The 25366-nt window shown below is 26.0% G+C and overlaps 3 protein-coding genes and 1 long non-coding RNA gene across 6 annotated transcripts in view; 3 read left to right on the forward strand and 1 right to left on the reverse strand.

Annotated features, from left to right (window-relative positions):
* Window positions 1-407: 407 nt before the first annotated feature.
* Window positions 408-5564, forward strand: LOC132907466 (signal recognition particle subunit SRP54). Of its 2 annotated transcripts, XM_060960592.1 has the most exons (9): window positions 412-789; window positions 1539-1715; window positions 1834-2063; window positions 2288-2438; window positions 2553-2701; window positions 3137-3398; window positions 3604-3712; window positions 4355-4621; window positions 5002-5564. In XM_060960592.1, the coding sequence occupies exons 1-9, from the start codon at window positions 712-714 to the stop codon at window positions 5097-5099; spliced, it is 1521 nt and encodes a 506-aa protein (XP_060816575.1). In that variant the 5' UTR covers window positions 412-711; the 3' UTR covers window positions 5100-5564. The 2 variants fall into 2 exon arrangements, with proteins under 2 accessions (XP_060816576.1, XP_060816575.1); XM_060960593.1 differs by lacking the exons at window positions 4355-4621; window positions 5002-5564 and adding an exon at window positions 4225-4348 and having other exon boundaries at window positions 408-789.
* Window positions 5565-10512: 4948 nt separating this feature from the next.
* On the forward strand, window positions 10513-20003 carry LOC132907472 (uncharacterized). The gene is made up of 10 exons (XM_060960601.1): window positions 10513-10622; window positions 12605-12719; window positions 13114-13487; window positions 13833-14034; window positions 14800-14948; window positions 15741-16100; window positions 17231-17385; window positions 18556-18839; window positions 19120-19376; window positions 19674-20003. The coding sequence occupies exons 2-10, from the start codon at window positions 12632-12634 to the stop codon at window positions 19845-19847; spliced, it is 2043 nt and encodes a 680-aa protein (XP_060816584.1). The 5' UTR covers window positions 10513-10622; window positions 12605-12631; the 3' UTR covers window positions 19848-20003.
* A 134-nt stretch (window positions 20004-20137) lies between these two features.
* On the reverse strand, window positions 20138-21835 carry LOC132907473 (uncharacterized). Its single transcript, XR_009658179.1, has 2 exons — window positions 20855-21835; window positions 20138-20606 (listed from the first exon to the last, which is right to left on the reverse strand). It is a non-coding gene; the product is annotated as an uncharacterized LOC132907473 (long non-coding RNA).
* Window positions 21836-22808: 973 nt separating this feature from the next.
* The window catches only part of LOC132907361 (dnaJ homolog subfamily C member 5-like), a 34443-nt gene continuing 31885 nt past the window's right edge, over window positions 22809-25366 (forward strand). The window contains exons 1-4 of one of the 2 annotated variants that reach the window (XM_060960387.1): window positions 22809-23020; window positions 23991-24129; window positions 24676-24828; window positions 25118-25249. In XM_060960387.1, the coding sequence (XP_060816370.1) occupies window positions 23001-23020; window positions 23991-24129; window positions 24676-24828; window positions 25118-25249 (444 nt within the window). In that variant the 5' untranslated portion in view covers window positions 22809-23000. The remainder of the gene's footprint in view (window positions 23021-23990; window positions 24130-24675; window positions 24829-25117; window positions 25250-25366) is intronic. The other variant, XM_060960388.1, reaches the window with a different exon arrangement.

Below are 25366 nucleotides of genomic sequence, written 5' to 3' on the forward strand. Positions count from 1 at the left end.
AAGACCACATGAATTAACAAATAAATATAATCCTCAAAGTATTTAGAAAACACAAGTTTTAATTTTATTACCTGCACAAGAAAACAAATTCAATAGTATGAGATTAATTGTATCAGATTTCACCTATACTGTATATTAATTATGATTTAACTGTTGTAAATATGTATATCATTCTAAAATTAATTTTTGTAAAGTACTTTTTCATAAAATACAATTTGTAAAGAAAATAATTCTCAGTTTTACAATTTGAAGTTATAAGTGTTGATAATATTAATTTATATTTTAACAGTAATTTAATTTATGGTTTATAGCTTACATCTTAATGTATACATAAAAACTTATAAAAATATAATTACATTATAAAAACATGATGTTAATCATCTATTCGACATTAATCATTAACGACCAAACCTAACATAACACAACCTATCTTTCTCTCCTTCATTTTGTGGTATATGTAGTGTGACAAAAAAAAAATATTCTAATGTCAAGAATCTTCCAAAACTGTGTCCTCTTGTGCAAAAATAAAAAATCTAAAGTTTGAAACAAATATATATAAAAATTTTGTTTAATTTTATATCAGAACCCGAATGTATCACCATAGTGCGTTGGCAAAATTTGGATAACGATTGTTCTATAACGAGGTTGTGTACCTCGTCTGTGATATAATTTTTCCTTTTGTTTACATAAAGGTTGAATAGTCGTAGCAAAATGGTTCTCGCAGATTTAGGTCGTAAAATAACATCTGCGCTTCGATCCCTCAGCAATGCAACTGTCATTAATGAAGAAGTAAGTATTTCCACAGTAACATAACCTTCAAACTCATTTCTATACATCTAATTAAAATTGTAACATATGTTAATTTATGTTATTCAATAAACGTTACATTATAAACATTTCCCAAATATTTTCTAAATATAATAATTTCTCAATTTTATAAACTTGAAAGCTTATAGCATTCAATCTATTAAAAAGTCAAAATAATAATTACTAAATTAACTATTACTGTCGATAGGAATACCTCAACATTTTATACTATTATTGTATATTATGTTTATGTTATATTAATTTAAGAAATATTTATGTACATATTTATACGTATATATGTGTACATATATGTATTTATTTGTGTAATATTATTGTATTTATATGTATTGTTTTGGAGTAAAATATTGTAGATAATAAAATTTATATATACATGATTATATATCATAAATATGGTTTTTCTATTATAATTACATATTAGATTTGCAATTTATATGTTGAAAATATTTTTAATAAAGCAGTATTTTTATTTTTTCTGTGTATAAAATTTTTATAAAATAAAATTTATAATGTTTCAATACAATAAATATTTTGAACGTGTTGTCATAAGTCATGCACTTATATGAATTTGAAACAATGAATTTTTTAATAATTAAAATTTTTTTAATTAAAAGTTTTAATTAAATTGTAAAATCTCATGTTGGTTTACATATTTTATTGTATTTAATATTCAGATAATTAAATAGAAGATTACAGGATTGTATCATTTGTAGGTCCTGAATTCTATGCTAAAAGAAATATGTGCGGCATTACTTGAAGCAGATGTTAATATCAGACTTGTCAAAAAGCTAAGAGAGAATGTACGTCTTGTAATTGATTTTGATGATATGGCTGGTGGCCTTAATAAGAGGAGAATGATACAGAGTGCTGTATTTAAAGAACTTGTAAAGGTAAGTTGAATGATTTATTTATTTGAAAATTTATTATTCGAAACACTGAAAAATGATTTTCTTCTCTATTATTGTAATTAAGAAATATTGAAAGTATATTCAATTCATTTTGTTACAGCTCATTGATCCTAGAGTAAAAGCTTATCAGCCTATTAAAGGACGCCCAAATATAATAATGTTTGTTGGATTGCAAGGTTCAGGAAAAACAACTACTTGTACAAAACTTGCTTATCATTATTTAAAGAAAAATTGGAAAGCTTGTTTAGTTTGTGCTGATACTTTCCGTGCTGGTGCATATGATCAAATAAAACAAAATGCAACAAAAGCAAGAATTCCATTTTATGGAAGGTGGGTAATAATTTAAAAATTACTTGTTACTGTTCAACAACAAATTAAGTATAAGGCACAAGTAAATGAATTAGTTTTATGAGATATAGCAGTTTTTATTTTTATATATACTTTCTATGTATAGTTTCTAATTTTATTCCTTCAAATAATGGATAATTCTACAAAGATTTTAATGTTACAAAATAAATACTAGTGTAATAGGACAAAACAAATTTATTATTTAGTTATACAGAAGTTGATCCAGTTACAATAGCACAGGATGGTGTGGAAATGTTTAAAAAAGAAGGTTATGAAATTATTATCGTTGACACTAGTGGTAGGCATAAACAGGAAGAGTCTCTGTTCGAGGAAATGCTTCAAGTTGCAAATGCAATTGTAAGTAATTTAATAGTTCTTATCTCTTGCAAACATTTTCTGATAAACAAAAATTAGCAATAACTGATTTATGAAATATCTATGTCAATAAATAAAAATTGTTATTATTTGTAGCAACCAGATAACATAATTTTTGTAATGGATGCAACGATAGGTCAGGCTTGTGAAGCTCAAGCAAAAGCTTTTAAGGAACGTGTTAATGTCGGTTCTATCATTATTACAAAACTTGATGGACATGCAAAAGGTGGAGGTGCTCTTTCAGCGTAAGTTTTCATAATTTGTAAATAGTTTCTCTAAGTTTTCAAGAAACATGTTTGAAAAAGTTCTTTTACAGTACCTTCATGTACTTGCTTATTCATATCATATACTTTTCTTTAAGTAGTATTTAAATTATATTTATATTTAAATAATACTATGGGTAAACAATGTTTAATTAAGGATCAGTAATATAAGTAATGATTCTTAATTATTCAATAAAATGCAATTATAAAAGTGATATTTGTATTATTTATAAATTCTCCATAAAACAGTTAATACTTATAACAGAATGTATTATTTTATACTAGTGTTAAAAATCCTTTTTTAATGCAATCAAACTTAAATTTTAATGTAATATTATAATTGAATTTGGGGATCAAAGAAAATTTATCTTTGTAACTATTAAAGCTTTTTGATATTATGTAAGTATATTTCTATAGGGTCGCTGCAACACAAAGTCCAGTAATCTTCGTAGGTACAGGGGAGCATATAGATGACTTAGAACCATTCAAAACAAAACCTTTTATTAGTAAATTATTGGGTATGGGTGATATCGAAGGACTAATAGACAAAGTGAATGAATTAAATCTCGATGATAATGAAGAACTACTAGAGAAAATCAAACATGGACAATTCACTTTGAGGGATATGTATGAACAGTTTCAGAATGTTATGAAAATGGGACCATTCTCTCAGTTAATGGTAAGTTTTAGTTTCTTCTTTTTTTCTTTATCTATTTATAAATTTCTAATATCTTTAAAAAATTTCATCTAAATTTGTAAAGCGTAAAGAATGTAATTTATATGTTTTTTACTTATAATTAAAATATGCTATACACATATATTTTTAATAGAATATATACTTAAATATTTTTTACATAACATAAAGGGGATTTTTTGTTAAACAGGGAATGATTCCTGGTTTCAGTCAAGAATTTATGTCAAGAGGTACAGAACAAGAATCTATGTCAAGACTAAAACGTATAATGACTATTATGGACAGTATGAACGACTCAGGTAATTTTCTTTTAATTAAATTCAATTATATGTATAAGTTGATATTATTGAAATATGAGATTTCAACATTCATGCACATTGTTATATTTCTATGAATATTTTATTTGTGATAAACAAATATAAAATTTGTCAAAAATGTTAAGAATAATAGAACTCAGATCTTTCTGATATTATGTATTCTATAGCCATAGTTTTAATTATTTTTAAAGTAGTCACAGCAAATAAGTTTGTTGCATATAATTTATATGGATCCTTTTTTTCTCTTATATTGCTTATTTTCTTATATCGCTCAATGTATATTTTCAAAAGATATAATTTTTTAAAAATATAATATTTTATATTTTTTGATCATATTTCGATTATTTCTATATTTTTTTAAATGAGAGTATTATAAAAGCGCATATTTTTATTGCAAACAATAAGTTGAGTTTATAGTAATATTTTACTATACATAATGTACTCTTAACGTTATTTAACATATGAATTTACATTGTAGAAAAAATTGCTTTCAGCTATTTGTTTTGAATTAGTAAAAGAAATTGTTTCATCAACGAATCTGGGTTATATATTAACACAAATATATTTTATAATTATACATTCAAATAAAAAATAAAAAAATATTAAATAAACAAACATTTATAGAATTGGATAACAGAGATGGTGCAAAATTATTTAGTAAACAACCAGGCAGAATTATAAGAGTAGCACAAGGTTCTGGAGTGACTGAAAAAGAAGTTAAAGATATAATTACACAATACACAAAATTCGCTGCTGTTGTAAAAAAAATGGGCGGTATTAAAGGATTATTTAAAGCAGGCGATATGTCCAAAAATGTAAATTCGATACAAATGGCAAAGTTAAATCATCAAATGGCAAAAATGATGGATCCCAGAGTGCTACATCAAATGGGTAAGTAATATTTTTATTAAACAGTGGTTAATAATTGATATAAAGTTAGCAAATTTTGAAAGGAATGTACAATTCATTGATTTAATTTTTATGTTCATTTTCATATTATTTTTTAACATATACATATTCGTAATTTATGTGTTTATGTGTATATGTATTGTGTGTCTGTATTCAAGTGTAACTAATCTTTACACTTCAAATATTTACATTGTAGCATATTATGTTTGTACTATTTGAATCAAACTAAATAAAAATAAATATATGGGTTTGAACATTAAAAAAAGCTTATCTACATATATTCTTATTATATTCTTAATATAATAATATATATAAAATCGCTACATTTTTTTATTTCATTATTAAAATTTTTCTTTTCACAGGTGGAATGCCAGGATTACAAAATATTATGAAACAATTACAACAGGGTGCAGCAGGAGGACTTGGAAATTTAATGGGTGGCTTTGGTGGAAAATCGTGAAAAAAGATTTGTTAGGCAATGCTTTGATTGCCTTTAATATAATTCTTTGTTAACCTATTAATTGCAGAAGACGATTTCATTCGTCATTCGAATAATAATTTTTTTATTTAGATATCCCCCATCTTCTATCTATAGTTTCATTTTTGTTACAAATAAATTATTGTGTAAACTATCGTGTTTACATTTGCAATAGCTAAACCTGACGTAATTGAAATCAAACTATCTTTATTATTAACTTTGAATTTCATAATTATAGAAGTTTCTTGTTAAAGGACAAATCATTTAATAAAATAAACATTATTTAGTTATAAAAAGAAGAATGAAGAACGGGGAAGAAAAGAGAGCAAAGAATTTAAAATTTATTACTCTATGATGATCTCTTCAAAATTTTTAAAAAGTTTAAGAAAAATTTTATGTTTACAGATCTTTTTCAATGTGAAAGAAATAAAAAAGTGATGTTCGTTACCATGTGTATATTTCTTACTTTTTATTCTGTTTCCTTTGTGTGTATGCTTCCTTTCATTTAATTCTTTGTTTTACACAGATATAGAGTCCTATTTACCTTAATACTTGTTAATATCTCACTTGTTTTTTATTGTAAGCAGAAATATCAGTGATCTGACCACACAAAGGCTGTTGCATATGGAGACTGACGTCCCATCCACTCTCCTTTTATGTACAGAGATTAATTCATTTTTAAGCAATTCTCTCTTTGGTGTGTATGCAAAACATTTTCATAAATTCCTGATTATCTTGCAAACAAAGAGTAAAGGAAGTTCGAAAAAAAGCTGGTGCGATAAACTAAGAATCGATATTAAAATATAAATTATTTTGATAAAATTTTATATTCTTATTTTTTAATTTCATTCTTAATTTTATATTCTATATTAAAAGTTTTAACTTGATAAAACGTTATAAATGATTTTTGTATTGTTATAAATTAATATTTAATTTGCATTAATAAATAAGTACGTAAAAGTTTATTTTATTTCGATGTTCACTTTACAAGAGTTCAAGTAAAAATCAGCTCGTGCGAATGTTTTTACTTTATCAGATGATTGTGTGTACATGCCACGCTTGAAAATCTAAGCCTAAAATCTCCCCTTAGCGGTATTATATATGGTAATAAGAAATTAATGGATTTTTGTAAAAAGATAGATTACTATTAATTAATATTAATCTGTGATATAGGAAGGAAGATTTGCAAAAACTTTCTGGTGCAGAGTACAATACAAAACAATACTCAAATCGAACTGAAAGACAACACTGAAAAGAAAGAAAATAGAATCATTATCAAAATAAACGAAGAAGCAACGTACAAGGTATTAATATAAATCTAATAAACTGAAAGAAGAAATTAAATTAAACAAAAACAGGAGGAGAGAGAAAAAATGGGAAGAAGACGCTAAAGGGGAGATACTGGAAATCTTAAGTTAGAATGAAGTATTGCCATCTGGTGGGAAGGAGATTTTATTTAAGTTAATATACCGGTAATTCTTACCAACTGATTAGTCATCTCATGTCATATCAATCAAAAATCTAATAAAGTGTCGAATAAAGGTAATTTTTGTATCTTGATATAACTTGAGAGTGGAATATCTCCTCTTTCTACCTCTTGTAATTTTAAAAATTCTATTTTGAATTATTTATACTCTTGTTTGGACATATTTAAAATAACATATTTAAAGATCATTCATTAGATCTAGCCCCATAAGCTAAACATTCGAATGCAGATTTTATATAAATTTTATCTTACGCCGAAGTTTAACTATATATATAATATAATACAGAAAAATGTATTGTTAATATAAGAGTGAAGAACTTTAGATGTCCTATTCACTCTGTCGTTGATATTCTTCATCTCATCTGATCATCTAATCGAAAGTAATCTCAAGATATTTTGTTTTTTCAGATCAGAGAAGCTGGTATGACCAAAAATTTACAAGGTGATAAAGTTAGTCGAAAGTTAACGATCTTTGTCGTGAAAAATGCTTTTTCCATTATAACATAACCGAATTTAATAATTTCTAAATTTTTATTGTAAATTTACGTTTTTGACAATTTATTACCACAATAATTACTATAATTCTTATATTTTTTACAAACTAAAACTATATACTTCTGAAGTATTAGTTTTTGACTTACGATTAGAACAGTGTTAATTTATATTAAATGCCAGTTTATGACAAAAATAGTTATACTATAGTAACCAAACGTCAAGTTGATCAGTGATAAAAAATGATTATATTGTAATGATATGTGCACATTCTGATTTCTATCTTTTCAAGTTAATGTCAACAATCTAATGTTAATGTGAGCAACAACAAACTTTAGGTTTTCTAAAGGAAAAAGAATTTATACAATATTTCAAATTGTAATAATTATATTAAAACGTGAACACATATAGAATGAAGAATGAAGATTATTTGTTTTTGTACTTTTTATTATTTATTGTATACTAAATAAATAATAAAATATTGTAGACTAATTGATGGATGTCATAGTGTTTCTTGACCGTCGCGTCGTTTAAGTTGCACGGACGTAAAATTCGACATATGTAATTTTTGTGATTACATATGCATTCATATACACTTTCATGTTACAGTACATTAAACGAAAGCTTGTCTGACTAAGTTCTAAGTTACGTACCATTTTCCATGCGCCCTTAGCACATTTTAGTGAAAAAAGGGTGGTTGATACCTAGACGAACATGAGGCTTCGAAATAATTAGAAACAGGTAACGGAAACTTTCTGAATCTTCTATTTTCATCTCATCTCTTATCGGCTACCGTTACGTAGTCTTTCATATAGATTTCTTACTTTCCCAAATTTGCATTCTTAAAATTTCATAACATAGATAATTTTTACACTATTTAACATACAATAATTACAAGAAAAGATGTTATGTTAATATAAAAAAATATAAAAAATGAAAAATTATTTATTCTACAGTCAGGAAACAGAAGATACCTAACATTTATACCAGACATGATAATGATATGATAAAATATACAGTTAAGTTGAACATTTAAATTATTTCCACTGAAAGTAAGAAATAATGATTAAGAAGGATTTATATGATATCAGAACACGCATCTGGCAAAGTCTCTCTAAGCTTGTTTAGAATGTTATTTCAAGATCATGATCATCTTCCTGCATATTAATATGATTTGTCTTTTGTAACGTGAAGTTATCTTACATGAAAACAACCGTTATACGAAAAAACTGTTGAATATCGTATTATATGTACATATGTATACATAATTATGTATACATAATTATGTATACATATGTATGTTAATTTAAATATTAAAAAATTTGAAAAATAGCATTTCTTTCAATAATACTTTTGTAAACTAACGATATAATATTAATTTTAATAAAATAACATTCAAAAATATAAAAAACAAGTTAATTTATATATATATATATATATTCAATAGAATATTTTCTAAATTTTGATACATAATATAGAAATTTGGATGTTACATCACGTATTTAAAGTTATAAAATATTAATGTTTGTGCCATTATTCATTTTTTTAAATATTTTTCAAGCAAAGTAGGAAGATATTATAGAACGGCAAGTAACAAAAATGTACATTAAATTTAGTTTTTTTTGCAAGTGAGAAAGATTTATTCAACAATCGAGAAGGTAATAGAAGAGTTTAGCTTGTAGGTATGTACAGGGTGTTCAAAGGTGATTTGTCTCGATCATTATAGCGTTATTTTACATCTCTGGATTGCTGAAGATTTGCAAAAAAAGTAGCCGTAAAATTGACCTTGACCTTGTCAGTCAATCTTGGGAAGAAACTTGGCTGGAAAGTAGAAATGCGAGTGATGCTGCTTAAATAGCAGAAAGGAAAAAAAGAAAAAAGAGAGAAAGGAACATATGGGTTATATGGGGTATAATGATGGATTTAGAGTATCTAAGTATGTGCGGCAATAGATGCTACCTCGGACTGCAAAATGTAGGTAAACACATTTGAAACGAAGTGAATTCGGAAACCAATGACACTTTAACGTTTCATTTTTGAAAAAGCGTTTATGGTACGACCCATGATTCTTTTGCAATTTTATATCTTCATAATGAGCAGACTACGATCCAGTAAACAAAAGAATTGTCCTTGAACTTCGAGATCATGGTTAATTTTGCGACTACTGCGTAAAATAACGTTACGATGATCGTGACATATCATTTTCGAACACCCTGTATATGTATAAAGATAAGAAAAATCAAGCAAAAGATTGCGGAGGATGGACTTCGTAAAAAGTCACTTATTTTAAAAGTCAATGCCAAGAAGCGTTCGACTATACGACACATAGGTATATATATGTATATGCATATACATATATATACATGTATATGCACACACACACACACACACACACACACACACACACACACACACACACACACACACACACACACACACACACACACACACATATGTATAATGGATATTTTACATATAGCAGACAATAGTTTGAAAAATGTGCACCGAGATGAGTCAACATTTAAAATTCATGGTAATAATAGAGAATAATGTTTAAAATTGACAAAATAGTCATTCTTAACTAATGTAATATGTTAATGACGAATAAATATACATATATGATTTAATAAAAATTTAAATTTTGTGAAATTAGTACGGCTACAAATTGTTAACATGAAAGAAATATGTAATTTTTTTTAAGAATATAATGTACCTAACGTAAAATCGGAGAATCATCCAAATCCGAAAGGACAGGACTGTGTAAAAATAAATAAATAAAATAAATAATTATAATTGCTATATTTGTTAGAAATCATAATGTTTCTATCATCATAAAATTATGTAATTAATATATTGATTATATTAATTATGTAATTAATATAATGAGAATTATTTCTAACAATAAGAAAATACAATAATTTTATATTCATATCTTAAGAAAATGAGAATTAATAAATACTTACTAATAATAAAAATATTATCATTCATAAATAGTATAATAAATTTTGACAATAACTTATTTCTTTTATGTTTGTTTGCATTCTAGCTGTTGCAAAAATGTAAGACATAAAAACAGATTTAACTTGAATTTTATTATTTATTTACTTATTTTATTGTACACATGTACGTTAACGAAAAGCAGTAGTCGTTTCATCCGAATATTATATACTTTGTGCTTCTTCTAGAAATCTTCTAAAAATTACAGTATCTTTTCATTAATTACGGAAATAATTCAGGTTTTTGACTAAAGAAAGTAAGCGCATAAATATTTAGTTTCTAAGTGAATTAAGAAAATTCTATTTTGTCAATTGTAAAGAAATTTTCGAAGAAGATAGTTCAAAGAAGGTGGGCACAAGGTTGCAATTGCGATTGGGATGGTAGGGAGATATTGAAGATTGGCGAATCGATATAAAAGAAGAACGAATACTAAAGCAGCGCCAGTTTTATTAACTTTCTTTTAGGTATCACGTGGAAAAGTAAATTCCATTTAGTGAATCGTACTCATCACATACGGATCTACCGAATAAGTAGGTGCCATTGTTTCTAATCTTGATCTACTTTTGAATTTTTAATTTTATTTATATAAATCAATGAAAATATAGAATTATAAAAATTTGGCTATTAAACTAATATTCAAACTTTTACCAAAGTTATTTGCAAAATTTATTGGTTTACAAAATTTAAAAAAATAGTCAATTTTTTATAGTAATATTCTGTACAAGTAACATAAATTCTAAATCATGAAATATCTAAAGTACCTTAATTATTACATTGAAAATAAGATTTATCTGTTTTCCATTTAAAATAATTATTTTCCTTTCTTTTATGCTATTTTGTATTTTGTGGTTAGTGCCTTTCTTTGTTATATTAGTTCTCTGTATATAATTTTTTCATTATTCTTTTTTTTGTAATTCTTCATCGTTACTTTGTGTAATTTGTTTATCCGTGTTTCATAGAAATATCAACGTCAACAAATATCTCATCACGTTTTATACATTACAATTTTTTAGTGTATTTTTTATATAAATATCACTTTTTTCTTCATCCTTTGGCAAAATGAAAGCTATTTATCGCTATCTTCTGTAATTTATTTTGACAGATATGTTATACAGATTTAACAACAAATTATAACGAACATATAAATTACTAACAAATTTTTTGTTACATTGTTCATTTAAAGAATATTATCGTCGATTAATATACAATATTTTATTTATTCAAAATACTGATATACGTTCTTTTTAATTAGAATTATTTTATAAGAGAATTGTTTATTTTTAATACACATACGGAAATTTCAGGATGAACAAAGAAACACGACATGTATATTTTTCTGAATTTTATTTTCGTAAATGATTATTAAGTATAAGGTAAAACTAAAAAATATAAATTTATAATCAGCAATGAATGTGCATAAAATGAAGATATTCTACGTTGATATATTTGGTTGTGATAATTAATAATTAATTTGTTAAAAAATGATACATATATATATATATGAATCTTACATTATGAATCTTAGATCAAAACTTTGAACGTCCGTGACATTTAAATCTTTTGGTTACACCGGTTCTAGTTGTAGGAATCGAGCTTTCAATTTTTGTGATAATTTTATAACAACTACATTTTTATAAAAATAATTACATTCTTTATACACGTTAATAGATTATAAATTAGTGAGGAAATTAGCTTTCCGATATAATTTTAAACAAAGAAAACTTTTGGAAATTGAAATTTATTTAGTTTCTTGTAAATTATTCATATTTATGTACATAAGTTATATTACAACATATTTGCAAATATCCGAAAAGGATATTAACGAAACTCCCCATCATCCATAGAAAGCAGATCCTATCAAATTGAAGAGATAGTTTAATATATTTGTATTTGTTTGTTTATCAAAAAGATTATAAAATTTTCTAAAATAGTATCTATAAATAGTAATTGCTAATAAAATAGACGAAGAAATAACTACGAGGAAGGGAGAAAGGGAGATAGAGAGGCAAAGTGAAACACTCTCGAGGTCGACGAAAGAATGACGTGAGCTCCAAAATATCATTCTTGGAATGTAGGACATTAGAAAAGTAAAAATCAAGAATCTCTGTATGTGTGTATTCCTTTCTCTTTCGATCGAGACGATGTGGCCTGGATCAGCTATTTCCGGGTGATGGGTCTTCCTTTTTCCATAAATTAAAATTAATGCTTTTCACCACTTTGCCCAAACGTCAGCATTCTTCTACATATACAACATTTTCTTCGTATTTAGTCATGAAACGTGTCAGTCTTCTATATTTACTTTCAATTTTCTTATTCTTCTTCTTTTCTTATTCTTCTTTTCTTCAATCTCTTTTATCTTATTGCATTTATTTATTTTTTTTTTGTCTTCATGTTTATGTATTTTATATGTAATTAATTTTAACTCTATTTTGTCTTTTATAATGTTAAAGTATCTTGACTAAAGATTACAATTTTTTGCTCTCTTACATCGCTCGTTTTATAATCTTTACAGACATACATAGGAGAAACACAAAGAAAGATGCTTGTCAGGTCATTAATATTTATTGCTATTATTTTTTCAACAAATGGATTGCCCTACTCGCCTCAAACTAAAACTCCTTACACAGGTCTGTACATTTGATATTTTAATATTTATGTAGTTCTATGCAAACTATTAAGGAGATTTCTCCACAGAAGATCAGCTTTCTTTCCTATATTTATACGCATTTATTTATTCAAAACAAAAATATTACTTTAGAAATTGTCGTATCGATCAATAATGACTTATTAAATGATTTTCTTATACATAGCTATGTAAAATCTAATATGAAATACTAAAAGCATAACTTTCTTGAGTATCTTTTTTTTTTGGCCAATTGTTTTGGTATTTTTTTCAGTTTACAGAGAAATCTCGTCTTTTCTCGTATTAAATCACTTTTAATTAATGTTAATTTTTATTATATGAGATGAAAGTTAAGTTTTGTATTGCTGTTGTTATCAATCGTCTTTTTATTTATATAGTATATCAAAATTCTGAACAAAAATCCATATTTCAAATTCCCGAACAACAAGAAGTAATATTTCAACCTCCTGAACAACAACATGTGATATTTCAAACACCTGAACAACAAGAAGTAATATTTCAACCAGAGCAAGATGGTGTAATATTTCAAAATTCTCAGCAAGAGATGATATTTGAAGATCCTAAAAGAAACACCAACCAAAAGCAAGCTTATCGAGGTCATTTTGCTTCCAATGATTTAAAATTCGCGGAACGGGACACTGATTTTATAATTAGCTGTATTGGATCGAATAGAATTTGCGTTAACAAAAAAGATTGTGTAAATGGTTATATTCACTCAAGTAGAAGCACTACTTACTCTTCATCCATCAAGGTAAACTTATTTGTACTTTTTCAAAATAGTACTACTAGCTATAGTATGATGCAGTTCATTTAAAGAATTCATAATTGTTATTTTAATTACAATGCTTTCATTAATCTAGTAGAAAAAGTTGGGATACAAATATTCCTGTTTCTTTCTTAAACGTTATTCCGTAATCTTATTTTTAATAATAACGTGATAGGTCGTTTTCTTATTGCTTCAAAAATATGAGAAATTTAATTTTAGTCCATTAAAAGCTTTTAAACAATTGTACAACCATATTTTTCGTAACAGATTTTAGATTTTACCTGCGTCAATCATTAACAGATGTCATTTTCTTAACATTTCTCTTAATAGGATGAACAATGCAGGGTACATGATCAAGTTTGTTGCACGATTACAAAAGAATTTGAAAGGAAATTGAAAACGTCTGGCAAAAATGTAAAAGATAATTTTAATAATATAAATTATCAAACTGAGCAATCATCCATAAGCTATAACCAGGTCGCAGTAACTAAAGAAAGGAATGTGCCAAATATTTTTGGATCTTCTATACAAAGTATATTAATTTAACTTTCCATTTATTATACACAATTGATAACTATAATATGCAATAACAGCTTATATGTAATTTTAAGCTTGATAGTGGCTACTACAACATATACAACGAACATACATGTACATATATGCACAATACCACATATGCATATGTACACGATATAGAATTTTACAAATTAGATTTTAATTAATGAAGTATTTTTTACAGTAACTTAAAAAAAATATATTGCGAGATTATTAGTACAATCCGCTATTCGTTTAGAAAATATTTACTGTCCAACGTAACTAAGAAATTCAAGAAAATAACAAATTTTATATCTAGTACAATATAATAAACGTTAAAGATAACGTGCTTATAACGACATTGCTGAACAGGATCAGATACATCTTAAAAAAGATTTCTAACTAAAAAACCATCAACCTTAATGCGTTCCATTTCTATTTCGAAATTCTGTCGATATAGTTGATATACTAAAATGCTCAAACTAGGATTGTCGCTATCCATATTTCTCGAGAAAACAACTCGTAACATGTTATAGCTTATTCTATATTCATAGTTTTCTAAATGTTATGCAACCAAAGAATACCTATTTTAGCAAATCGTATAAATTATTCAATTTCTTAATTTTCTGGTTGCTAAATAAAATAATTGGTATCATTAATATTAGTTGTAACGCAATGCATGAGATAACATAATACTACTAGGGAATATCTTATTACGACAACAATTTAATAACATTCTTCATTGAAATATCAAAATATTTAGGCGCTTTTGCAATTCCGACCCATATACAGCTTGGATGTGCAGCAGCGCTTATATGTGTTGAAGAAAAGTTCTGCACTATAGACGGAATGATCAGTCCAGAGCCTGTTATTCTGACGGAAAAGCAACTTCTTCGACGTGTGCCAATGAGTGTGAGTAAAAATTACCGTGAGTAAAAATTACCGATTAAAAATACCGCGAATAAAAATAACAAATATTCAAAATGTAGAGTTCACAACGTCCAGTCTTAGGGTGCCCTCAGGCGTTCAATAATATTGTCAATATTTCAAGGTTTTCAACGAAAATACAACTTGTCAACAAATATTGACAATATTGTATTGATAATACATATTGATTTTTTTAGTTGAGAACCTTGAACATATTGAACATATATTGACAAGATATATTGATAGACCGAGGGCACCTTTGCAGATACAATCGTATTTTCATGACTTCAAGGAGTTATAGAAAAAGATTAAATATCAAATAGAGAAATATAATACGATACATATAAAAATAAATTTTGCATAAAAATTCTCTTGTCAAAATATATCTGTAAATATATTTAAAATTGAAATATACCGATAGACGCATTGTTTTAAAATTATATTTGCAACATAGTGATACATATGTACTACTATTATATTTCAGTAAATAGAACACCGATGCAGTATAAAATTTTTACTGATTTTAAAATTATTTTCGAAGGTAAAAATATGTGGTAATATTATAATAATTGTATTATAATATAAATAAACAGTACTCATTTGGATATAAGAACATTGAAAATACAAGTAAAAGATTTACTAAAGAAATAATCTTTACTAAATATAAATTAATAAATCTTGAAGTTTTTAATTTAGGCACAGAATATTTGAAAATTAACATTTTTATTGAATTTTCGAAACTCAGCTTACAAGAAACGTTATTATACTTGTTTATAGAGTTGCCAAAATCCTAATAATGGAATAATTGGCAAATGTTGTCGAGATCCAAACTACGTAGATCCTTGGCCAACAGGGAATCTTCCGGCAAATTACTCCGGTGGATTTGACGAACAAGGATTTCCAACGTTTATGAATGTTGTAAAAGTGAAACTACCCAATGCATCTGCAAAAACTACTAAAATACCTGCAAACAATCGCAATGTAGAGTATTCTAAAGAAGTTGAGCCCATGTTAATACCAGAAAATTCTGATATTTCTGCGAAAAAAGTATTTTTAGTTCCTCCAAATACGGACACAGATGACAGAAGTGGTTTTGGCACGCCAGAAACAAGATTAACATGTGGTATTAGAAATAAGGTAAGTGTCAGTAAATGCGTGTCAGTAAATGCGACAAATTCTACTTCCTTTGTGCTAATTTTTATAGTAAAATTATCAAAACCGACTAAAAAATCAAATAGCTGAAATTTATATAATATAGAAATAAAAAAAATTATAGTAACAATGTAAACCGAGTCCCTTTTCATGCCCGGAGGGCTGAGAAAATAAACTATTATTCTTACTATTATTATTATTATTAAATAGAAACAATAACTGTATATAATTTTATACATATACATATACATATAATTAAATATACAATAATGTTATGACGTTATCATCGAAGGGCAGTGCAGTACGTGTCAGAAACAAGCTATGCTAAACTCACAGAATTTCTTACCAAAAGCTTTTCTTACCGAATTTCTTACGGGAAGACTTCTCACTACAGTAAAACTCGAAACACAAATTGATAAGATTTATGAGCTAGATGGCGTCATTTAAATGTCAGGTGACTCAGTGTACACATACAAAATTAGAAATATTTTTATAAGTACACATTCAGCTTGTTTTTGTAAACGATTAGTGGTAGTTTTTATATTTTTGTGTTTTCAATATATTTCCACCTTCGACAAAATAATGCATCGCACATAAAAACCATATATTTTTATTTTTATAATTATCAAACCGTCCCCTTGTCTCTTCTAATTTTGCTATGAACGAAAATTTATTTTCTACGTTACAAAATATTTTTATTGAATTATCATTAAATTGTAATATCTACATAAATTATCACAATGTAGAATACTTTTATTATATAAGCATATGCCATAAGATGTAGAAGCAGTATATGTAGAATGTATTCCTATTTCAATTTCCTGTGGAAATGAAATAAAATAAAAGAAGAAACTTTCTCATTTTTATGCGAACTCTTTCGTAAATGTACAAGTACATATGTATTTATGCATACTACATTACAATAATACAGAGAACAATAATCGGTGTAATAAAACGTTCGAAAAAAATTAGGATATCGATAAAACAATTTAACATATTACAAGTACGTTATTTATTAATATAAGAAATTGAAATATGCAACAATATGAAACAATTAACATTCTGAATATGAATAAATAAAAAATGTTCTTAAAAAGATTGTTCTCTGTTGTCAGGTATTAAAACAATCGCAAGAAACGGACTCCAAAACAGTTTTTGCAGAGATTCCATGGCAAGCGATGGTTTTACATTCAAAGGAACGGAAAATTCTCTGTTCTGGTGTCCTAATTGGAACTCAAGATGTATTAACAGCAGCTAATTGCATCTACGGGTAAGCATACTAAACATAAAAACAGTCAATAATAATTCATATATCTTTCTTGTATTATTTTCCCCAGAAGTGTCAGTTTCACTTAAAAATTTTGTTGAGATGAAAAATAGAAGAAATACAAAAAAATAATATTTTCATAAACTAATAAATATATATATATATATACATTCGTTTTACTTAAATTTTTAACTTCAATTTATTGATAAAAATGAAATCTGTCAAAAAATCTCAATCTATCGTCTATTTTCGATAATTTAGCGATAATTTAGCGGGAATTTGGTACTACAGAACAATATCTCAATTAAACATAGGTTAACTTCATCATAACTTACAAATTACACATTAGAAACGGTGCAACAAATAGATACTGTTATGTAGTATATATATATATATTATATAATATATTATATTATTATATTATATAAACTTCTATAGGCCACTATACATCTTAACAGAAAATTAGCGAAAGATTGAATATATATAGATTCTATAGATATTCTATATATTCTTCAAATATTCTATAGATTTACAAAAACTACTTAAAAGTATTCATAGTAGGAAAGGACAAAAAATTTTCCAAAAACGGATTCGTGAAGCTACTCAATAAACAGTAAAAAGTCATCGAAAAAAAGGAAGGCGTATGCATTATTCAATAAAATGCAGATTTTATGAATCATGAAAATATTTTATCTTTAAGATTTTTTTAAATTTCGTAACGACATTTCCGAACGATCCACCCACAAAATTTAAGCGAAGAATTTAGCATAGTTACCATATTTGGAAAGGTGTACGCAACTTCTTATTAAAATCTCTAAGAATATAAGAACATAAACAAATGATGTAACCGAAGATACTTACAGGCATTTAAAATTTAGATACATTTTTAGAACTATTATCAAAAACATGACCGAATATTACAACATACTTTTATTAAATAAAAAGTATTTTTTCTATTACAAATAGTTACCTCTTTCGTGGTACATGGATATCGCGTTTTCTGTTGCAAGTGAAATTTATTTTTTATAGTAATTATATTTATTAAGCTTTATTATTTTTTGCATTTGATTATTTAATTTTAATATTACTGTTTGTAAGACATATGTAATTAGCTTAGAATAAACTGTTATCATTTTATTTTCTTCACCAAAATGTTTTATATTATTATTCAAGTCTGCTGCCGGAAGATGTTTTGATAAAATTGGGAGAATGGAAATTGGGGTACGAATTAAAGCATGAAGAACCATTACCTTTCCAAATCATCAATGTATCATCGATCAGTATACATCCTTATTATGAAGGAAAACCTGGAGAATACGACCTCGCAATGTTGCATCTCGAAAATTCCATTATTTTTGATCGTCATATAAGTCCTATATGTTTGTCTGATTCAAAGCATTTACTGCAAAATAATAAATTGTGCATTGCCACCGGTTGGGGAAAGTCCATTCTTCAAGGTAATTAAGCGAGGAATATCGTCTATTATATTTAAATAAATAATTTACACGTAAATAGAGATTTAAATATTGTTTATCATAACAATGTTACTTTTTTCATAATTCCGATTCTGTTTTCCAGTATAGTCTTACATAAAAATTTTATTATTTTTGTATACATACATATACATATATGTACAACAGTTGTATATTATTATGATTATATTTATTTTTGAGAATCAAGATAATCCGGAAGTTAAACCAAATTAAATGATTAAGTACATAAATATTTCTGTTTTAGCACACTATGCTGGTGCAATCATGCATGCAATTAGCATGAACATACTATCCATAGAACGTTGCAAGGATGTGGTTTTACTAAGCACAAATCTTGGAGTTAATGTTACAAGTGAGACTATCTGTGCTGCACCCAAAGAAGAAAAAAATAATATTTGTGACACAGATGTTGGAGGACCTCTTGCTTGTCAAAATGAACATGGTGTTTATGAATTAAGTGGAATTTATAGTCGAGATACAGGATGCTATCCATCAAATCAAGTAAGATAATGATATTATCATATAATACTGAAGATATTACTATTCATATCTACATTAATGTTAGATTATAATAATAAAAAAATAGAAAAAGATATGTTTCCAATACTGTTTTTGTATTTTTGTGTTTGTTGATATAATTACTCATATTAGTTATAGGAATCAATTAATATTCGAATATCATATGCTACTTTTATATTAAATTAATAAATCAATCTTAATAAATTTTATTTATTTTTAAAATTAATAAATTTTAAAATCAGAAATAGATAAATACAAATTCTCTGTTTTATATTTCAGGTTGCTATGTTTGCTTCATTAGATGTAGCATGGCTAAGGAAAATCATGTCCAACTCTACAGTTGAAGAAAACAAAATAAATGTCAAATATGATGCAAACAATGAAAATTCATCGTCAAGTGATTATAGGAAAAGCACTTTGGTTACAAATAATCAATATCTACCTCCACATTAAAAATTTATTGACTAATATTTTTTGTCCTTAATATTTAATACTCTTTATCTTTTTGTATTATATAATAATTATTAATAAAATTGTTATCCTTGGGAAGTATCTTAGCATAAGAATTTACAATTACATTTTATTCTACTTTACAAATTACTGTTAATCTTATATATTGGGTAATAGTTTTAGGAAAAAAATAAAAAATTAATTCTGTAGCTGTTTGAATTAATACATTACAATCCTGTCATCAGAATCACCTCTAAATCGATTTACTAGTAATTTAATATATTTTGAATGACTAAGTGGACATTTGTTTCTTTGCTTTTTTACAAACTTATATAATGTGTATGAATTTCTATACAGGATAATAGATATTTCTAATCTTTCAAAAAATAGCTTATACCATTACTCAAAAGTTTTTCTCATGAAGGAATATGTTAAACTGTATTGGTCTGCTTAATCGACACCATCCATAAATTTTAAGTAATATAGAATATTAGATATTTCTACAATAATTTCAGTACCATCCCATAGTATCCTTTTGACAGAACTTGTTCCACCAATGTCACAATTTGCCAACATTGCTGTAATTTGCTTATTTTCCAAAACCAGGATCAAAGTATATTTCCTTAACACTTAGCCAACTGAACAGAGAGATCTCCCCTCTGTGAAGAACATCACTGGGTGACCAAATGAGAAGATCATCCTTTTTGATTTTAGCAACAAGTTTTCATTTTGTTGTTGTTATTATTATTAGTTATTGTTTACCTGTAATTGTTCCCAATTAATTACATCATTTTTTCTGCTTTTATAAAGTACAGTATATAATAAAATACACTAATTTAGTGATGTTAAAATTAATTAAAAAGCTACACTATCAGTTATGACTAAATAAAGTTATAATCGAATGATGTCACATTGTAAAAAAATATTAAAATGCATTATGAATTTTTAATTTCACGTTCAAGTCGTGTTATATATCTTTAATTATCTTTAATGTTTTTAATTTTACCTACATTTTTTTATACTTTTAGTATATATTTTTAATTTGATGTTTCATATAAACAATATATGAAATCGTTAAATAAAATTATTACCGCAAAATATAATTAACCACAAATAATTTTTAGACTTCTTTGTTTTTTAAGTAGTGAATATTAGTTCTTGATATTTGGAAAAATGCGCGGTGGACAGCGTATAGGTTAGCTTGTCCGAGGGCGGTGGAAATAGCTCGCTCTGGCGCGCGCGGTTGGCTAAATGTTAAGATGCTATTATAGATATTTCATTCTACTTTATCTTTTATGGCAATCTTTTTCTATTTGTTTGAATACTTCCTTTGAATTTGTTTGGTTAAATAACACTTCATCTTGTATAATTTTTTGGGCAAAGAACAGCTTGTATAATAGTCACTGAACATACGGTGTCCTTGAGAAACTGGGGCTTTATCTAATAGCGTTTTATACAAGAGTAAAGAAATTCTAGTTGACACTGGAAGATCAATTCTTATCAATTGTTCTGTCGAAAACAGACTATTATTAAAATACCACAATACTCCAAATGTATCTTGTTTCAGAGTCTATTATTATTTTTATTTCTTATTTTCCATTTGATTGGCTCTTCTGGGTTCTAGGTAATAAAAGAAACTGTCCCTTTGTATTCCACAACTACAGAGATATTCTCACCCGGCACAAAATAAAGCAAAAATTTTAAGTTTATGTATTTCAAATAACAACTCAGCTCTTCCCTGCAAACAAGTTCTTATGCTTCCATCTTCCTTTTGAAACTGTCATCAAATGAAGCATCCAAAAAATTTGGATGAACCTATCCTAGGTAAATGTATTAAAAGAAAAAATCCGACTGATATCATTTGTTAATCAATATCCTTAAATATTGGAACCGATGGCATTGTACCTATATGTATAATTACTCCAATGGGAGTCCATAGATAAATCTAACCTAAACCTAAGCGATATCTAATCCACGTCAAAGAGCACATAACAATCCTTGTCTCGAAAACTAAAGCCGAGCAACAGTTATATGTATAGGAAAAAGTTGTCCAAAATCATGATCCTGATAACATATTTGAAAATCATTGAACGATTACTATAATAATTATAATAGTTTAAAATATAATATTATAATAATAATAGCAATAATAATAATAATAATAATAATAATAATAATAATAATAATAATAATAATAATAATAATAATAATAATAATAATAATAGAACAATGCTGTACTATGAAATTTAAAAGAAACGACTATTTATTTTAGAGTGTTTTCTCTTTATATACAAAACAGTGACTATTACTACAAGGTACAATATAATCTGTCTGGTACTTATAACAACTACAAACTACAAACTGCAACCTATCATTCTTTCCGTCGGTCTTAGTTACAAAACAAACGTTAGATATCGAACCGTTGCTTTGCCTACAAGAAAATGTAAAACCAGCTATTGTCGCCTCTCGATTCTGGAGTGCAAAGAATTACTAATAAGAAATACTAATCAAATACGTAAAACAGTTTAACAATAAACGACCGAAATTATGATAGGAGACATTGTGACACATTGGTAGATTAATATATATATATATCATAACTTGGATAAAATGTATATATTTATATGTACCATCTTAAATAAAGCTATATATGTAATCACTATTGTAATTTATCATTGGATATTGATTTTTTAATTTACTAATTTAAACCTTTTTATTATTAAAAAATCCAAATTTTCTTATCTTAACAACATTTCATTTCTTTATAATAATATTTTATGGATTTAGAAACCTGTCTTGTACATATATATGAAAACAAAATTTGCAAATATAGTATTTACAAATAAGTAGCGATTAAGTTAAATATGCAGTTAACTGTGCGTTTAATTGAAATAATATGCACCAATAGTTTCAAACTTCATTTATACTTCTTAAATTCATACTTTCAGTGGCGCCAATTTGGTGCAACTGTGTCCACTTTTGGTACTAAAATATTGAATCCTTTTCCCTGCTATCATCCGACACAACATCTATTCAAAAAGACGTTCATTTAATGACGAAAATCATGTACCTGTAATACAGGACGACGAAAGTTTGAAATACTTAGTAAAACATTAATTCTACTTTTCGTATCATCGAGTAACGCTACTATTAAACATGGATAAAAGAAAGATGTCGTGAGTACTTTACCACCCTTGCCTAAACTTTTGCGTTTTAAATTATTTCTTTACTTTAAAAAAATTACGTTGTTTTATTTCAATGGAAATTAACATAAATTCTTCCACTGAATTTGGTGCATATATTTTAGGAATTAAAAATCTTACAAAATTAGAAAATTCTAGGTTATTCTTCTACTCATTCGTGTATGTTTTAATCTCTATTTTTTATTTACTTTTTATTTTAATTTGTTTGCTTTAACAAAAATAAAAAATGATAATTCTATCAAATGACAGTTTATTCTATAACGATAAAAATGTATATTTACTAGGTTAATTTGTTGATTTGTGCATACTATTTCAACATAAGTTTGAAGATGACTGTCATTAAAATTAATTTAGTATTTTATCTTCAGAAACGTCTTATACTTAACCAAATAAATTAATTTATTTAAATTTTAATATGAAAATTGAATATTAACTGCAACTGTCAAATTTGCAAAATATTTCTTGCACATTTGTAAAAATCAATATAGTGAAATAAAAATTTTAAACAGTGAAGGAAGTACAGGTTTTCTAGTATCAAGAAAAATTATCTGTTTTAAAATAAATAATAACTCATATCCTAATTAATTAAAATCTTTTAAAGTATATGTTAAATACTTTTTTTATAAACTCTTTTATACAATTAGATTAATATATTAATAATAATATGATATTTCTATGACAAGAACCTGGACATTTTTAAATATCTTCTTTATTAAAATTAAATTTCTATTACATAAATATATTATTTTATAAGTAAAAAAACTATATATGTCAGACTCTTTTTTTTATTATTCTATGGTATATATGGACTACAATAAGTTAATCTTATAGTCTAAATTTAAACATTTTTCAATGTAATTTTGAAAATATTTGCTAATTTACAAGTTATGTTTAGGATAGAAATTGATAATTAATTGATTTATTAACATCTTATTTGTTTTAGGACAGCAGGAGATTCCCTGTATCAAATATTAGAAATTCCAAAAACTGCCACCCCTGAAGAAATTAAAAGGACTTATAGAAAGTTAGCATTAAAATATCATCCTGATAAAAATCCGAATAATCCAGAAGCGGCAGATAAGGTAGAGTTTGATACGATGCATTAGAAAAGATTAATATTAATTATATCCATTTTATTGTAATAATCTTTAAGCATCTGTTTGACACTTATTTTATTTTAATTTGTCAGTAAATTGCAATCTTTTATATTTGTATGAAAGCAATTTCTTCTTACTTTTCCTATTTTAAGGAGAAATTGCATCTTTTATAGTTTAGTTTGATTCATTTGCTTCCAATTTCATATAATTTCAACTTTTAGTTGTAAGAACAAGTATGGAATTTAACTTTTAATAGAGATGTATATCTTGCTTTTCATATAATAGTTCTATAATTTCCTTAAAAGAGTTCATGTCTGTTCTATAAATTGAACAGTATTCAAATATATTGTCGTAGAACTAAATATGATAACATTTGTTTCCATCCAACTATGTTTTAAAGCCTATTATAATGATGTATGCATATTTAAATAAATCTTATAAATTAAATATGGAAAAAATTCTAATTATTACTTTAATCCAACTCAATATAACAATTTAAAGTTCATCTCTTTGAACATAATTATGTTTCAGTTTAAAGAAATAAATAGAGCACATGCTATATTAACAGATTTAACTAAGAGAAATATATATGATAATTATGGATCTCTTGGATTATATGTCGCTGAACAATTTGGTGAAGAAAATGTTAATGCATATTTTGTAGTCACTTCTGGTTGGTGCAAGGTAAGTCTTTATAATTTCTAAGTGTTTCTATAAGCTAAATATTATTTCAATATTAGCTTTGATTAGAATTTAATAAAATTTTATTAATAGTAATATAATATACAGATGAGTGAATACAATGTCTTTTATTTGTCCAAATTTATAATATTTTCATTTAATTATGAAATTAATAAACTTACTTTTCAAATTCATAATTTACATCTTCGATGTCAATATCATGCAACTGATTATATGTTATAAGTTTATAATTATCACATTAATTAAAACTAAAAGAATTTGTTATTTGCAGGCACTCTTCATATTTTGTAGTCTGATAACTGCATGTTATTGCTGTTGTTGCTGCTGTTGTTGTTGCAACTTTTGCTGTGGCAAATTTAAGCCAACACCACCAGAAGATAGTGGAGAATACCACAATTTACAGGTAAGATTATTACTTATGTTTCCATTTCTTAAATATTTTATGACGTGGACAATTATATTGTTTATTCAAAATGAAATTAAAAATATTCTCCATCTGTTCTAATTAATTATCAAATAT

Source organism: Bombus pascuorum, chromosome 5 (genome assembly GCF_905332965.1).
Source record: "Bombus pascuorum chromosome 5, iyBomPasc1.1, whole genome shotgun sequence".
Classification (NCBI taxonomy): Eukaryota; Metazoa; Arthropoda; class Insecta; order Hymenoptera; family Apidae; genus Bombus; species Bombus pascuorum.